The sequence below is a fragment of the Sciurus vulgaris genome (genome assembly GCF_902686455.1).
Source record: "Sciurus vulgaris genome assembly, chromosome: 4".
NCBI classification, from domain to species: Eukaryota; Metazoa; Chordata; class Mammalia; order Rodentia; family Sciuridae; genus Sciurus; species Sciurus vulgaris.
In genome coordinates this window covers 99,940,421-99,957,790 of record NC_136464.1, presented here as the reverse complement: position 1 = coordinate 99,957,790, position 17,370 = coordinate 99,940,421, and the positions used below count along the sequence as shown (strand labels likewise).

At 33.1% G+C, this 17,370-nt stretch overlaps 1 protein-coding gene across 1 annotated transcript in view; it reads left to right on the top strand.

The window, feature by feature from the left end:
- The window catches only part of XPO4 (exportin 4), a 110,661-nt gene that overhangs the window by 23,802 nt on the left and 69,489 nt on the right, over positions 1 to 17,370 (top strand). Inside the window, 3 exon segments of the mRNA XM_079138832.1 lie at positions 3,479 to 3,584; positions 9,029 to 9,170; positions 12,796 to 12,934. Coding sequence (XP_078994958.1) covers positions 3,479 to 3,584; positions 9,029 to 9,170; positions 12,796 to 12,934 — 387 coding nt within the window.

The following is a 17,370-nucleotide window of genomic DNA, read 5'->3' as shown; positions in this document are numbered from 1 at the left end:
TTTAGGGGAGATTTGCTTCCTTTCTACTAGCAAGTCTCAAGGAGGATGAGTTTTGATGTACATTTGATCCTTTTAAGTGCAATTTTTGTTTACAGTTAGGAAACTGCAGTCATACTACCTGAATTTAATTTCTAGCTCACATTATTTTCACCCTCTTTGCCTCAGTATCCTCATCTGTAAAATGAGCATAGTAATTAGACAGTAATCCCTTCCCTTATTTACAAAGGATATATTACAAGACCACCAGTAGATGCCTACTGTGGATAATACTAAACTCTCTATATTCTTTCCTATATATACAAATCTATGATAAAATATTTGTTAGACTCAGAGATTGATGATGATGATGATGATGATGATGATAATAGAGCAGTTATGACAATATACTATCTTAAAAGTACCATCATAACTTCTCTTGTGTTTTGGAACTATTCTTGAGTAAAATAAGGGTTGCTAGAACACAAGCTTTGGGATACTTTGTCAATTGATCTGATACTCAGGATAGCTACTAAGTGACTAATGAGTACGTAGTGAATGTGTTGGACAAAGGGATATTTCATGTCCTTGGCTAGATAGAGTATAATGGAGCCAGTTTTTACCATTCTTTTTGGATTAGCACACAATTAAGAACTTAAGAACTGTTTATTTCAGGAATTTTCTATGTCATATTTTCAAATCACAGTTCACTGTAGGTTAACTAAAATTCCAGGAAAGTGAAACTGAGGATGGGGGTGTTACTTTATCTTTTTCATAAGGTCATTTTGAGGATGAATAAGATTACCTTCCTCCGTTTTTTTCTTCCTGTACATCTGTGTATGTTTATATATGTGTCTAAAATATTTCCCCGAAATGCTAAGTATTAATAAATGCTAGTTGTTATTATCATTAAGTGCCTTTCCCTTTTATATATGGTAAGCTCTAGGAATTTAGACATGAGTAAAAATAAAGTCCCTGGTATCAAAGAACTAATAAAAGGAGCCAGGCTCAGCAGTGTCTGCCTGTGATCCCAGTAACTCAGGTGCTGAGGCAGGAGGATTGCAATTTTAAGATCAGTTTCAGCAATATAGACCCTAAACAACTTAAGGAGACCCTCTCTCAATAAATTAAAAAAAAAAAAAAAAGGGACTGGGGTTGAAGACTTGCAGTCCATTATGCAAAGCTGGGTAACAGATATACTCAATGTACATCATGGAGGTGGGAGAGACATCAGTTGTGTTCAGGCTGACTGGGGAAGGTTAGGGAACACTGATGAAGGAAGGAGAGAATGAAGCAGATTTTTGAAGGATAAGTTCGGATTTGCAAAGGTTAAGAAGTTTGACAGGTGTGTTGTGCGGATCAGTACCACCTGGGGAACTTAGAGGGTAAAATGTATATTTTTAGTTTTGATTTTCAATCTTTCGAATCTTTGAGGGCTGGAAATCTTTTTTTTTTTTTTTTAATAAGTTTCTTGAGACTTTGTATTTGGAAACTATAGTCAAGTCAGTTTCAAGAAGGAATTTTAATTTATTTATTTATTGAGACAGGATCTTGCTATGTTATCCAGGCTGTCCTCTTAACTCCTGGGCTCAAGCAGTGATTCACCTTAACCAGCTGAGTAGCTGGGACTAGAGGTGTGCACCACCACATCCTACTTTCAAGAAGGAATTTGAAATTTTGGTTTTAGGAGAGTCATCTTGCCATTTAATATACTGATTTGATGATTTTATTGTTTGTGTGATAGTATGTACTAGGTGTTTAATACAAACTTTTAGATTACACTTCATTATTTATAGAATCTGCATTTCATAAGTGGATTAGCATTCTGTATTACATTAACAGTTTTTTCACACTAGTTCTTAGGAGATTAAATGTATGTGACTCTCAGGGTGTCTTTTGGATCATTAGCATTAGAAACAATTTTTATTTATAGAATAGCAAGCATATTAGTTTACATAGGATAATGAGAAGAAAGATTCAGAAATTGCCTAGGTAGTCTAGAATTGACTGTAACATAGCAGTAGAACGTGGGTATTAAGGTTTATTAATATGCCATATATTCAGGGTGTAGTGAGCAAACAGTGATGAGATATCTTATAAAAACATAAGCTCATCTTGTTGGATTAGGGAAAATGTGGGGAATAAAGAATTTATAGATGGAAGGACAAAGATACTCCTAGGATATAGTTAAGCTATTCATAGTATTTTATGACTAAAGCCTTTAAAAAACCAGTATTAAATAACAGAATAAGACAAACAGCATGTATGATTGTGACTCTACTTCGTGTACAACCAGAGAAACAACAGTTATACCCCATATGTGTACAATGAATCAAAATAAAAAAATTTTTAGAAAGCAGTATTAAAGAATTTTAACACATTTCTTCAATGGAAATATTTTCATTTTTATCTAGAGAACTGTAGAGGGTGCTAGAGCATTAGGAATAATCAGAACTAACTTTCTGTAGGAATTCACTTAAGCCAGAGTATCCCAGTAGTTCATTTTTCTTAGTTATACATCTTTTTTATTATTATTATTTTGACTGAAATTAGAGTAACTAATCTTGCATTATTGATATAATTTATAATGAATTGATATAATGAATTGCAAAATGCTTTCATCTTCCAGATTCTTTGATATAGTTGAAATTATGACCCTCTCACTATTATGTTGATTAGAATAAAAAATTTGTTCTTCTGCCTGGATCATTAGCTTCAGAAACGATTTTGGGTAGATGGTAGAAGAATAAACCTTTATTACTGCCAAACTGGGATTGGTAGGCTGTATAAGCAATCTTTTCCCCTTCAAGTATTTCAGGATCAAAAGATAACCAGACCATATAATGGGAGTATATGTTTTAGGTAGATTGGTTCAGAAGAAAGATTGTTACACCAAAGTGTAATTTAAAAACCTGAGCAGACTTTAAAAATCATTTGTGGTATGATAGAAGTCTTGACTTTTTGATTGATACATTTATTATTTAGAGAGGACTTCCATAAATTTTAAATTTTAACTGTTCCCTAATTTTTCTGATTTAATGGTGATTTTAGAAAATTTGAGGTAAAACTATTTGATCCTTTATCTTAAAGAATTGCCTTTAGAAGTAGTTTTTTAGTAACTTGGATTCATTTTCACCAGTACTGAAGAATTTAGACATTATATGAACTGGGTCCAGTTAGACTGAGAGGTGTATTTTGGAATGAAAGTTGATAATAATTCACCAATCTTTTAAAATATACAAAAGAAGTTAGGCATCTTCTTTTATAAAATGTAGGCAGCTTTGAAGGATTCTGACTCAAACCTTGCCAGGAATTCCTTTTCTCTTGAAACTGTATTTTAAATATTTATCATGAAGTGTTATACTAGTGTTTAAGAGTCAAGCACAAATTTGTTCCCCTGTTGCTCCTTCACAAGAGTGAAAAAATTTTCTCTTGTAGGTAAAAGGATTGCTGTTGTTCAAGCTATTTCATTAAGTTACTCTTTTTGTTTTTAACTCTCAAGGCACCACCTTCCATGGTCAATAATGAGCAGCGCCAGCATGCAGAGCACATATTCTTATCATTTAGGAAATCAAAATCACCATTTGCAGTTTGCAAGCACATTTTGGGTAAGTATTCACTTTAAAATATTTTGACATAATCAAATCTGGTTTTTCTGTCTTGAACATGTACTATTTTAAATTCCTTTTAAAAATAAACAGATTCATGTAGTTAATAATTTTCTATTAATAATTATCCTACTGCAGTGGCTCTAAAGATATCCTGGGAAACCAGAAAGGAAACTTTTTCTTACTTTGGATTTTTTTTCCATCTTGGATATAGTATTCAATCATTTGTTTTGTTTTTAACATGAAGGCTATTAATGGTGGGGGGAAACTTTTTTCAGTTGTTCTCAAGTGTCATATCATTTGTTGTAAGACATATAGTATAATATCTCTACCCTAGTGTTAGTTTGAAAATTAAGATTGTTTTTAGAGGGTTCTGTTTTCTTCTAGTTGTTTTTCCATATTTTTAAATTTTTTTATTTTTAAGCTGTTTAATTTGAACTCCACTTTCTTAGCAGTTATCAGTCACTTTTGGAGAGGTTACCACTGTATATCATAAAATTAAGCACTGTTTTTTAACTTTTATCAGGTCTGTTTTATGAGTACCTTATATTTGACATGTACAGAAGTGATCTCTTCTAAAATAATCACGAGAATTAAAATTTTCTTGTCCAAAGGTGGCATTTTCTAAGAGTCATATATGCCTTTGCCATCTACCTCTTAGATACTTTTCAATAATAGTAAGGGAGATTTCAATTGTTATCGTTATTTTATAACCTGATTATTGTTGACTGTTGGAGCCATCTCCAACAGTTGATCTTTGTTGATCTTTGTTGGAGCCATCTTTTATATAACATGTATTTAAGGCTCTGAAAGGCTGTTTGAGTCATCTATGAACATAAAATTGGTTACTTGAGCATTAAGAGCTAAAACATCTGATCTTTTATTCTTGTGCTTTTAATAGGGTATATCTATTACCATTACTCTGATTTCCAGATTGAAATAAGCCATAATTATGGTTATATGTTAAAAATGCTTTGCATATAAGAGTTTATGAGATATTAAGTTGTAGTAGAAACAGTGCTGGTGTTGGAACTGTGAGATCTGACTGTCAGTGGTACCTGCTACACTGTCACCTTTAGGAAACCAGCCTCACTGGGCCTCCTTTTCATCTGCATTATGGGAATAATGATACCTACCATTTGCCTTAACGGGTATGGCTATCTTAAGTTGTGAGATGCAGATGTAATGACATGTAAAAACACTTTGTGAACAATATGGTAAATGTCATATCCACATTACCTCATTTAAGATAGCTTTTTAAGAATATGAGTAGCTCATAAAATGCTGTGTTTTCTGTTGGCAAGGAGTTAACAGTAATGGTGAACATGGCTCTATCATTTACGAGTGAGTTCTTACTGTTAAGAACAACAGTTTTAACAACTCTTTAAAATGTGGCCATTTTAATTAATTTACTTATAAGTCATTAGTTTTTACACTTGGATGGATCTGTTTGTGTTACTAAGAAAATTAGTTATCTTTACCTGTGGAGAATATTTAATTTAATGTTAAAGTAAAAGTAGCGAGACTAAAACATCAGCGTAAAGAATTTAAGGAAGGCTTACCTCATCCTTATTGCTTTGAAATTGTTCATCATTAATAGATTTAGAAAACTATTGTTGTTAAACTGTTAACCTAAAATGAGTCTGGTTTTCATGGCTTATGCCTCACCTACATTGACTAGAATTCCATCAGTGTTCCATCTGGCTCTCTGTTGTAATGCAGTTGTCATTCTAGATTGGTTGGAAATAGTTGATCTAAGTTATAAGTATTTTATTAGAGCATATTTGTTTATATCACTCTTTCCTTTCTAGAGTATTTATGTTTTATGAAGTACTATTGCTTTTTTATGATTTGAGCTTTTTTGGATTACTATTGTTTTCTTGATAAAATTTTCTAAAGATTAGTATTGCTAGTTCTGGCCATGCTTTTAAAATCAGTTTGGGTTTTGAGACATTAACTATTTAAAAGATGGAGTGCATGTATGACAAACATAATCATTAATGTACTGCAAAGCCCTGTGTTACATTAATGTTTACATCTAAACTTCACAAAAAAAAAAAAAAAAAAATCTTTTTTAACTCCTTACTCAGTTGCCACCAGCACAGAAGGGCAAATTCCTCTAAGAAGATTTCTCATACAAGTGGCAGTCAATCACAATTCAGAATTTTCACATTCTTATTTAGGGATTTTATGTCATTTTTATAGAATGTCTGGGAAATATATTCTGATAAAGGGGAGACTTTCTCTTTGATGCCTCCCTTTTCTGGTCTCTTAAAATTCTTCTTCTCACTTCTAACTTGAGTTTTGTATGTTCTTATTTTTCTCATTTCTTTCTCTTATCTTTTTGTTTTCATTCTAGTTTTTATTTTCTTTACTCTTCTGTGTGTGTATGGTCTGGTGTGTGTGTGTGTGTGTGTGTGTGTGTGTGTGTGTGTGTGTGTGTGTGTGTGTTGCATGCTTGTGTATTTTGTCAGAAGAGCACTTGTAGCCTAATTCACTTCAGAAATCTTTGGCACTTTGGAATTTAGTAGTTTTTTTAGGGTCAGGTATTTCCTCAAAAAAACCTGTCAGTTCTATTCCTGCTAAAAATATAATCAGGAACTCTGAGGGATTGGCTTACTTTTTCTGGTGTTAACTTTGTAGCATTCTTTTGTCCTTTTCATAGGGAGAAATGAGATTGACTCACCTCTTATCTGAGAAGTAGGCAAAACAAAATGAAATAAACTAGCAAAAAAGTCATTGAGACTAGTGAACTTAACACTTCTTTGTATTTGGAAAAATTCTTTAGTAAAACTATTGATTTTGTCTTCTTTCACCTGAGGTTTGTGAGCATAGACATCATTAAATCAAAAAATCAGACTTTTTTGAGCTTATATTTTCTGTGCTCTGGATAGAAATCTTTAAGGCCAGAGAGGAGGTTGTAGGAACTGAACATCAATGGTTTATTTTTATTCTGTTAAAAACTTTTTGGATCAGAATGTAGTGCTTTTCCTCTTATTATTTACTTCATTTGTGAACTTTTGTCTGCATAGTTTGGTCTAGTTTCAGATGACTGATAAAGTAAAAATTTTATGTCCATAATTATTATTAGCGAAAGTTACTGTGGTTGCAAGGAAGTGAAGGCTTTCTGCTAAAGTGTTCTCAAATAATTTATCATCTTGGCAGTGTCCTAGTCACTGACAGATCTTCTTAAAAGTAGTTAATGGAGAAATTCTAGATGAATTGTGTTCTTTATGAAAATCTTACAGTTTCAAGCATCTTTTTAGCAAAAAGTAAGAATAAGGCTCATGGACACAGGAGTTCTAATCTCTTATTGGTAGGCTTCTAAAGTTCCTTTAGTTTCTCTTGTACTTTTATACTATGTATAAGTACATAATTGTTTTTATGAGAAAGTAATGTTTAGGAAAATTCCTACTTTAAAATGGAATTTGGCTTTCTGTTTTCCAGATTCCTCCATTCTTAGTGACAGCTTCTTGTAGGAGTAGTAATTTAGAAGTCTTCATTTAATACCATGCACAGGTAGCTAAGAAAAAATACAAAACTTTGTTGTATCTTGAAAACTTTCAGATGTCATTATTCTTCTATAATAGCTACCAAAATGACAGAAAAAGACTAGGAGATAAGTATGAATAGTTCAAAACAAATGTTTCATTGCTCATGAGTCTCAAAAGGTGCTTATTTGGTCTTGTCTTCAGTGGCATATGCATTTAGTGATGGATTAGTGTTGCTGGGTATATTTGCTAGGTTTATGACCTCAAATTTTCTCCCTTTATCCCTTTGGGCATCAGTTTCTTCAGCTATAAGATATAGGAATTATATTAGATGATTTGTGGAGTTCTAATTCTAAAATTCTGAGTTCCTCAGAGTTTACCTCCTTGTTAAAAAATATCTGTATTAAAGATTTCAGATTCCTTGCCCTTAAAATTGCAAGGAAAACAAAGACAGGCAATCATCATTTTCTTCTAGAAGAGGATCATAAGTGAGAGACTATTTGAATTACCTTTATGAGGCAGTACCATATTTCTCCTTAAATGACCTAAATGTTTTAAATCCTCTTTGAATAAAATCCTCACTTTTTCCCTCTCCTGGAACTTTAAACATTTCTTTTTATAATAGGATTACACTTTTTAGAAGTTACTGCTTTGTTTTATTAACTATTATATTTTTATACATTTTAAATTTTTGTGAATTCTAATTATCTCAATTAGAATTTATGTTAAGGTAGCATGGAATAATAAAAGATTTTTTTTTTAAGTTCCAAATTGGTTCATCTTACTAGTTATGTTCAGACCTCCTATATAGTAGTACAATGTGATAGGAATTTATGTAGGGTACACCGTTTTTTCCTTATTTTTATAGCTAATTGTGTCAAGACTGCTCATAAGATTTTTAAATGACCTGAGGTTGAATAGGAGAGAAGACAGTGTGCCTGGATTATATCTTCATGCTCTTCTGATAAGTTCTTGAAGGTGCCATTCTATACTCAGAGTTAATTTCTTAAGGCTTTCAAATGCTCATGTCCAGTGATCTTGGCAAATAATCTGGAGTCTAATCATAGACTTTAGGAGAATTTCACATGATGATTATTTTTCAGACCTTCCGAAGGTTTCTACTTTTTCTTGACTTCATTTTGACTATTTCTCCCTTTTGATAATGCTGTTTGGAAACTGATTGTAGTAGTATTGGTGAATAGATGAAAAAATAGAAAATTAATATAAAATATTTATTAGATATATTAATTTTCTATTTTTTCCCCCGGATTCACTTTTTAGTTCAGAAACTATAACTTGCTAGTTAAGACTGGGTCTTTCTAGTAGCTTTGGGATTATACTCAGTTTGATCAGTACTGCAATCAGAAAATTCATGAGAACTTCTCACCTTGTGTAAATGTGACTCATTTTGTTTTAACATTTTGAGAAAAATAATGTCAACATGCTTGTGTTTATTTCTGAACTTGCTATTGGAGATGGGTCATCCTGCTGAAGGCTTACTTATTTAAAAACCAAAATAATTTAACAGCATGGCTCATCACAAATAGTAATGTTCAAGGACCAATTTAATAAGATATTTTTCAGATACAAAGTTCTGTTTTTGCACAGGGTGAGAATCTCTTAGTATATTTTCTGATTGCTTTATATTTTTTATTTTTATTTTTTTTAAAGCTGTGTTATTTTTTAGTTCTTCATGCTTTGGAAGTAACAGTTGAAGAGAGGTGAGGAAAGTTTGTGAAAATTGTGATCGGTGATTAGCTGCCACCTGCCTGAGGTGTCTTCTGAGAGGAACTAACCTCTTTGTGGTGCTAGAGCAAGGTCACTGGATTTAAAAATGAACAGGTAATCATCTTATTCCTTGTCTGAAAAGTTCTGTTTTAAAAATTAATAAATGCAAAATGCCCAAGGTAATGTGAACTCTAGTTTAAAGAAAGTTTTCAATTTTCTCCTCAGAAACTAGTAAAGTGGACTATGTCCTTTTTCAAGCTGCCACAGCCATAATGGAAGCAGTTGTCCGAGAGTGGATTCTCTTGGAAAAAGGTAGCATCGAGTCACTGCGAACATTCCTTTTAACCTATGTCTTACAAAGGCCTAAGTAAGTACATAGAGGAAACACTTAAAATACTTTTGTTGAGCTTATGTATCTGTCTTTTTAGAGCTAGGTTTTTTGGTTTTTGGTTTTTTTTTTTTAAGCCATTGGTGTTTGTGATTAAACTCTATGTGAGATTCATAGTTTAAAAACTAATTTAAAAAACTAAATAGCAGAAAGATCAAAGAAAGTAGAGGAAAGGGAACAGGAAGAGAAGAGGGGAGGGTAAGGGAAAGCACTAGGGACTGAATTAGAACAAATTATATTATGTGCTTTTATAATTATGTCAAAATGAATCCTTGTGTTGTATATAATTAATATGAACCAATAAAAAAAAAATCTAAAAAATTTTAAAAAGACTACCAACCTGACTCCTAAAGAGTAAGGATCACATGGGAACTTCTGACCCCTAGATAGATTCCTTCCTACAGCTGTTTGTTTATCACAACCTCCCTTCCAGCCTGGGAACTCAGAACTCTGTAGCACTGGATAGACTTCAGTGTGACAAATTTGCATAGTGTTTATGTGTGTGCTTTCTTGTATTATCCAAAATAATTCCATTCTTAAATGATTTTGATTTGTAACTATTGTAGAAGGAATTTTAGAATGGATTATAGGGTTCCATACTAAAATAATTCACTTACAAATTTTCTTCCATTTATTTGAAACAATTTAAAAACTTTTCACCAAAGTTGAAGAATAGTACATTGAACACATATATACCCTTTTCTTAGTAGAGGCTCAGTTAACATTTCATCATGTTTTCTCTGAACTACTTGAGAGTATGCCTCAAACATCATGATACCTTATTCTTAACTATATGAGTATGTCTCTTCTAAAAGCATTCTGTCAGTACTATTGACATAACTGGTATATTTTTATTATTTAATGTATTTCTGATTTCTTATTTTGAATTGTCCAGTTGTCTGTTATTTTTATCCTTTTACCTCTTTTTGGGTTATTTAAAAAAATATGGCAGACTGTCTCTTCCTTCAGATCTATTAATGTATGATTTACATATAGTAGGTTATTTTTTAAAATCCAGGATTTAACTATAGATTGTACATTGTATTTAGTTACGTCTTTTTTTTTTTTTTTTTTAATTATTTTGTTTTAGTTGTAGGTGGACACAATACCTTTATTTTATTTTTATGTGGTGCTGAGGCTAGGCGAGCGCTCCACCACTGATTCACAACCCCAACCCTAGTTAATGTCTCTTTAAATCTAGAATAATTCTCTTCATCTTTCATGTCATAGGCATTTTAATCTTGTAGAATGCCTATAATGTGAGCCTAATTAAAAATTTTTGGCTTACTACATAGGTAGAACTATACAACGATATGTTGTATAGTATTGACTAGTGTACCTATGTGTAGTATAGTTGTGTATTTCACATTTCTTGCTCATAATTTTTTCTTTTCTGATTTTTCCTCTCCTGAGGTAAACTTTATGTGGAGTGAGATACATTGTCCTTTTTTTTCCCCCTTCAGTGCTGGGCATCTAACCCAGGGTCTTGGGCATGCTAGAAAAGTACTGTGCCACTGAGTCACATCCTTAGCTCCACAGTGCCTTTTTTTTTTTTTTTTTTTTTAAAGGCAGGTGTAGCATGGTATGAGATAGGGAATTGTAACTGACTTCTGCCACTATGGAACCTTGGACAAGTTACTTGACTAATTTTTGTGCATTCATTTTATGATTATTAAATAGAGTGAACAATAATACTTAACTCCAGATTGTCATAAGGATTAAATGTGTTAATTTTTGTGAAGTATATATAAAGCCTTGCATATCATAAGAACTCGATGCTATTATTTATTTTCCAATAATTGCTAATTCTTGTTGATGGATATTTATACAACTAGCTTTATGTATGTTTATAGTAGTAGTTTTCAGCTTTATTACTTTTTTTTTTTGTGGTAGTACTAGGGATGAACCCATGGACACCCTACGACTAGGTAAAACATACCCTTTTTATTTTTTATTGTGAGGCCTGGCCTGGCTTATATTCCTCCTGCCTCAGCCTCATGAGTTGCTGGGATTATAGGTATATACCACTGTGCTTGGCTTTATATATTTTTTCTAATATGTGTATGTGAAATTATTTTGTCCCCCCAAAAGTATAAAAATTTCTCTTTGGTCAACAATAATTTTTGTATCTTAAGCATTTATTTGCCTACTGAATGAAGGATGAGTGGTTAAAGACTAATATTTTGAAGAAATATTTTTCACTTCAGGCTTGTCATAGGGAGACATATTTATTCATTGTATAAATGTTGAATAAATGCCTGTCATGTGTTATGCAATGCCTTTTGCTCATAATAGTGTTCTTAGAGTGGATGGTTGATCTGGGAGATGAGTTAAACAGTGCTAACAGATGCATCAAGTTATTTGGGAGTGCATTGGAAGCCCTTAGTAATAACTTCCCAGACAAAATGACATCACAGTCTTAGGAGAGGGAGTAGAAGAGGCCTGGAAGTGCAAGAGCATGGAGCTAGGAACTGAAAGAAGTTCAATATGTCTGCAGTTATGTATGTGGAAGGAGTGAGGTTGGAAAGGGGAGCAGTCACTTGGCCAGGAACGGCCTTCTAAATGGATAACCATATAACTTAAGTCCAAACTGGGACGCCTCTGAGAGTGAAAATAAGCACTTTTAATAATTATGCTGAACGGCAGGTAAATTGAGACTGCTATAGTAAAGATAGAATGGGTCTATAGCTGCTTGTATCCCAAGGGCACATGGTTGTTAAATCTTTGTGGCGTTTGAAATGTTATATATAAATTCATGTTTTATGAACCTTACCTTTTTTTCTTTGGTACTGGGAATTGAACTCAGGGGCACTTAACTACTGAGCCATGTCCCCAGCCCTGTTTTGTATTTTATTTAGAGACAGGGTCTCACTGAGTTGCTTAGTGCCTCACCATTGCTGAGGCTGGCTTTGAACTCACCATCCTTCTGTCTTAGCCTCCTATGAGCCTTACCTTTAAGAAAAAGTCGAGAAAAGATTTTAAATCTCTGTGCCTTTGTAGTCAACTGGGCTTTGTAAACTGCTTCAACTTAGATAGGTACTTCTGCCATCATACAGAGGAACAGAACCTAGGTAGGAAACTTTTATAAGTTTATTTTAGAATATATGTGTTTCCATGATACTATAACTTGGTTAGCCAAAATTTTACCTTTTTATGTTGTATGGTAATGGGATGTATGATTACACTACTGATTGGAGATGGATGTTAGATCAGAATTTTTTTTTAATATTAGTAATCCTCCCCCCAAATATTTAACAGGGAACTCACTTAACATATGTTGAACACTGCCTAAAATTCTTATACTAGGCACAGTCCTAGGGACATTTAATCCTTATAATAATTCTGTTAGTGTTACCCCATTTTACACATGAGAAAACAGAGGCTATGGGTACTCTTTTGCCCAGGGTCACACTGTAAATTATGTAACCTTTACTTGAACCTAGGTTTTCTGACTTCGGAAGTGCAAGAGGTATACCAGTAGGGTGGGTATAATGGTCTCAGTATAAGTGGTATTCTTAGTAGCTTCAGGTCTAGTGAGAAATTTGGGAATACTTTTATTTTAAATTTAGGTAAATGTTTTCATAATGATTTTTATGTTTTACAGCCTCCAGAAGTATGTTCGGGAACAGATTCTATTAGCTGTAGCAGTAATTGTAAAACGAGGGTCATTAGATAAATCAATTGACTGCAAAAGCATTTTTCATGAAGTCAGCCAGTTGATAAGTAGTGGCAATCCCACTGTGGTAAGTATGCAATTTGTATTTATAAGTATTAAAAATTTTATTTTTTATTTTTATTTCACAACCAGCTTTATACCAACAGTAGTATGGATAGCTACATAAAAGAAAAAGTGCATGAGCTAATAAATCAAGCAATTTTTGTTTGTTCAAGTATTATTTTTTTTCTGTATATGTAATATACATGTAGTATATTTTGCTTTTGCATTTGATTTTTTTATATATATTACCATGGTGTTCATAATCATCATTTTAATTGGTTGTAAAATATCTTTAATTAATATACCATGATATTCTTAACCATTTCTCTATCATTGACTTATATCCCCTGCCCATTAAAAATTCTTTTTTAAGACAGGTTGCCCAAGCTGACCTTGAACTTGGGATCCTCTTCCCCCAGATTCCTGATTAGCAGTAATTATAGGTCTGTTCTTCTGTGCCTAATATTTTTTCCCATTTTTAAATAAACTTGGACAACTACTAGTGACTACAGAAATATTTGAATTAAATATAAAGTGACATCTGACAAAACAAAAAATTATTAATTGTTGCCTGTGATCAACTATAGTCCTGGAATTGAGCAACTGATACTTAATTCATATGATAACTATTTGTATTACTGAATGATATTTAACTCACACATAAATTAGATTGGCCATACCTGTTCATTCTGATTCTCAGCAATTAAATCTTTAGATATTTGGGGTAGTTTTTTTTTTTTTTTTTTCCTTTGCTTTTATAGTTTTCTTTTCTTGAAACATTTGACAGACATTAATGTGAGGCCACACTTCCTACAATTGTTTTTTAATTTCTTTGCATCGTCAATGGCCTCTCAGTAAGGGGTGTGGTTTTTATTTTTACTCTTTTCATGGTGCTGGGGATTGAACTCGGGGCCTGTACCTGCTATACCCGCACCCCAAGTATATGATTTTAATGATATGTTTGATGCCTTCAGATTAAGATGTAGTTGTATATTTTAGGAGGGTTGTGTACATTGTGCTTAACTTCGCACAGTAGCTCTCTTCTCTTCTACCTTCAGCCTTTTACCATACATAACTATACACTTATCTCGCTGCTCTAGCCATCTGCTAGGGTCTAAACTGAAGGAATCCATAAGTAAGCTTGTTAGAACTATGGAACTCACTAAATACACTTTAAGTTCCTTTCCTCCCCTTTGGAATTCACCAGTGATCAAGTGTTTATTTTTTCCTTTATCAATTTTATTGAGGAATAGAATAATTTGATGCATTACTGCCTTTATTTAAATTGTGCACTTCATTAGGTTTTTGTAACTATTTATAACTGCAAACCACCAGAATCCAAAGTACAGGATGTTTGTTGTGGTTTTTGATTGTGTGGATATTGTGTTTTATGCCATTTTTGTGGCAAATATCTTCAAGTAGTGCTGTTCAGTAGAACTTTATTGGTTGATACAAATGTTCTATTATCTGTGCTTTTCATTATGTATCCATATCAGTGATTTGTGACTTTTGAACATTTGGAATGTGTGACTGAGGAATTGAATTTAATTTTGACTAATTAAATTCAAGTAATCATATGTAGCTATGACAGCCATATTGGACAGGGCAGTTCTAGAGACATTGATAATTCAAGGATCTAATTTTATGTCCTTTTATTTAATATCACGAATATCTTAGTATTTTGAAATCTGTTTATATAAAACTAAAACTTAAAGTGTTTGTATCACTGCATTTTATAAAGCATTTTATTTTATGTAGTGAGAAAATTTCTTGAAAATAATTCTGTACTCAGAGTCCATTTACAAGTTTTGAGATGAAAATTATTGGGAAGATACTTTTTTACTTGCTATTATTCTGTATGATCTCAAAGATCTCTCATCGGTAAATGTATTTTCCATTTCTAATGGAGAGCTTTGCTCTTGAAGGTTGATGCTTTAGGGATACCCCCATTAGTTGCATATTGAATGACAGTCTTGTCAGTTGTGCAGATTTTGGTATTAATTTGCTTCTAAACATCCTCACCACGTGTGCAGTCCAGTGCTGGCTGTCACAGAGAGCTGAGGGAAAAAGTGCTGGCTACTACTGGTAGGGAAAGGTTTAGAACAGAAAGTCCTATTACATACTAGCCCTGAATGCTCTGAATCAAGTTACTTCTCATATTTTAGATTTTGCTTTAGCACATCTTGTTTCATTTTTGACAGTCCTGTAGTAAAAGAGTCTAGCTCATTGCAATGGACCGAATTTAAACTTGAAGAACTTTACTGGTGATGCTGAGATCTATCTATAACTTCCCATGCTAGTTTGGTGACCATTCCAGCTGGGATTTTGTTGTTGAGTTCTGCAGCCTGCCCTCACGCCCCACAAGTACCCTGTTGGCACTGGGACACTACAAGCGAAGGATAAAGAGTCCCTTGCCTTTCTCAGGAATGAACACATACTTGGGGATTGAGTTCTCTGCTTCCTTTCTTCTGGGGTAATTTGACCCAGGATAAAAAGTAGTCCACTACAAACTGACAATTGAATTTTTTCAAGGCACTGAAATAACTGTTCTGAGAATGATTAGAACAGATGTAGCTGTTTCGTTAGAGAAGATTTTGCTACATTCATAGTGTGTGCACTTTGAGAATAAGTGGATCAATTTAATAATCTCATAAAATACTCTACAATACTTTTCAAAGTCAAATTTCCAATATTATGGCCAAGATCCTGTGTAGTAGCAAGAAATCAATAGTGAGAGATAGAATTTAATTTCAAGATTATAAAGTAAATTGATTTTGGTGACCACACTGAAAACATTAAAACTTAAATCTATATTTATATGGCAGGTGAAGTGCACACACTGGCCATCCTTGTTTGTTCTTGCTCAGTAGCTTGAAACTAGCTCATTCAGCCTTTGAAAGAGTGTTGAGTTTTGGTTGATTGTTCTCCTGTACTCATTTCATAAATGTGTTTTATCCAAGTTTTAGGGGCAGTGTAGTTAATAGAGCACTGGTTTTGGATTCATACTTAGGTTAAAATTATAGCTTTGCCATTTACTGCCTGTGTAACTTGGACAAATTATTTAGCTTCTATAGGCATAAATTCCCTAATATGTAAACTAAATGTGGTGATACCATTTCAGGGACTGCTCACTCAGCAGTATTTGTACTCTTCTCCCTTGTAGCCTCTCACTGCATTTTTGTAGAATCTTCTGGAAAGTGAACTCTAGTAAATCATGTATATCAAACTTTTAAACATTGAAAAGCAGAAGAAAGTATCTTTAATGAAAACTATTTATTTGTTTTAAGATAGAGATAACTAATAGATGAGTTTCCTTTAATATTTTAAGAAGTGGCTTGTAGTCTTGGTTCTCCCCAGATAGTTTTATTCATAAAACTTTTTCTAAGTTTTAAAACTTAGTATAGTTTTCCATGTGTCATGGTGTATTCCATGTGTCATAGTGTAGTTATGCATGTATGATTATTAAGTAATATGTTACTTCATGCCTGTCTTTGTGGGCAGGCTGTTTTACTTCCATGATTATAAAGGTTTCCGTGGTTACTTCATCTCAGTTGGCAACTGTCAGACCTGTTCTCAGTACTAGTATGAGAGGCATATGGAAACTTTCCTTCACAGGGAAGCAGCTACATTTAAAAGAATTTTTAAGCTAAAATTTTAATGTTTCACTTTTGTCTTCCCTTGAAAGTAGCAGGACTATCTTAAATCACTTTTAAAAGTTCAGCATTAGTTAATTCAGCATCCCCTTTCCTCCTTTTTGCCATGTTAAAGAGAAGTGAGTGAGAAATTCACTTGTCTATAGCATTGCTGCCCCTGGATGTGATAGCCAAGTTAATCTCTCTTATCACAAAGTCTCATTGATGTTTGCTTAGAAGAGCAGCTGGAAGTCTGCTTTATGTATGGCAACCTTTCATAGTTTATTCTTGGTAATAAGGCTCCTGGGGCAAGAGCCAGGCTATTATAAGAGACAATCCTCTCTCTGAACAAGAGCATTTTATTTTGTCAGCTGGAGTTAGTGTTTGAGTTTCTTGTGCTTGTGACAGTAAGCTGGTGAGTAAGGAAAGTTATCTCTGAAGAGCATTTTCCCCCCAACTAGCATGAAAATAATGACTTTGACTAGAAATGAGAGTGCTGCTGTAAAGCTTTTGATAATACTACAAGAGTTGCTTAAAGTTGTTAGCCAGTTTATTAATTTGAATTATCAGTACTTCAGTGAAAGAAGACATCTATGAAGAATTTTTCATAACCTTGAGACCTTATTGCTTTGCCTTCTGCTTATTTTACATATTTGTTTTCTCTTTGAAATTTTATAAACAGCTAAGAAAAAAATAGAGAATACATCACGTATTTGTTTTCCACCTTCCTCTTTTGCTTACATAGTGATAAGCATAGAAGTAAGCATTAATTCAGACAATATTTACTGAGCATCTACTGTATTAGTTTAATGATGCTATCTTTTTAAAT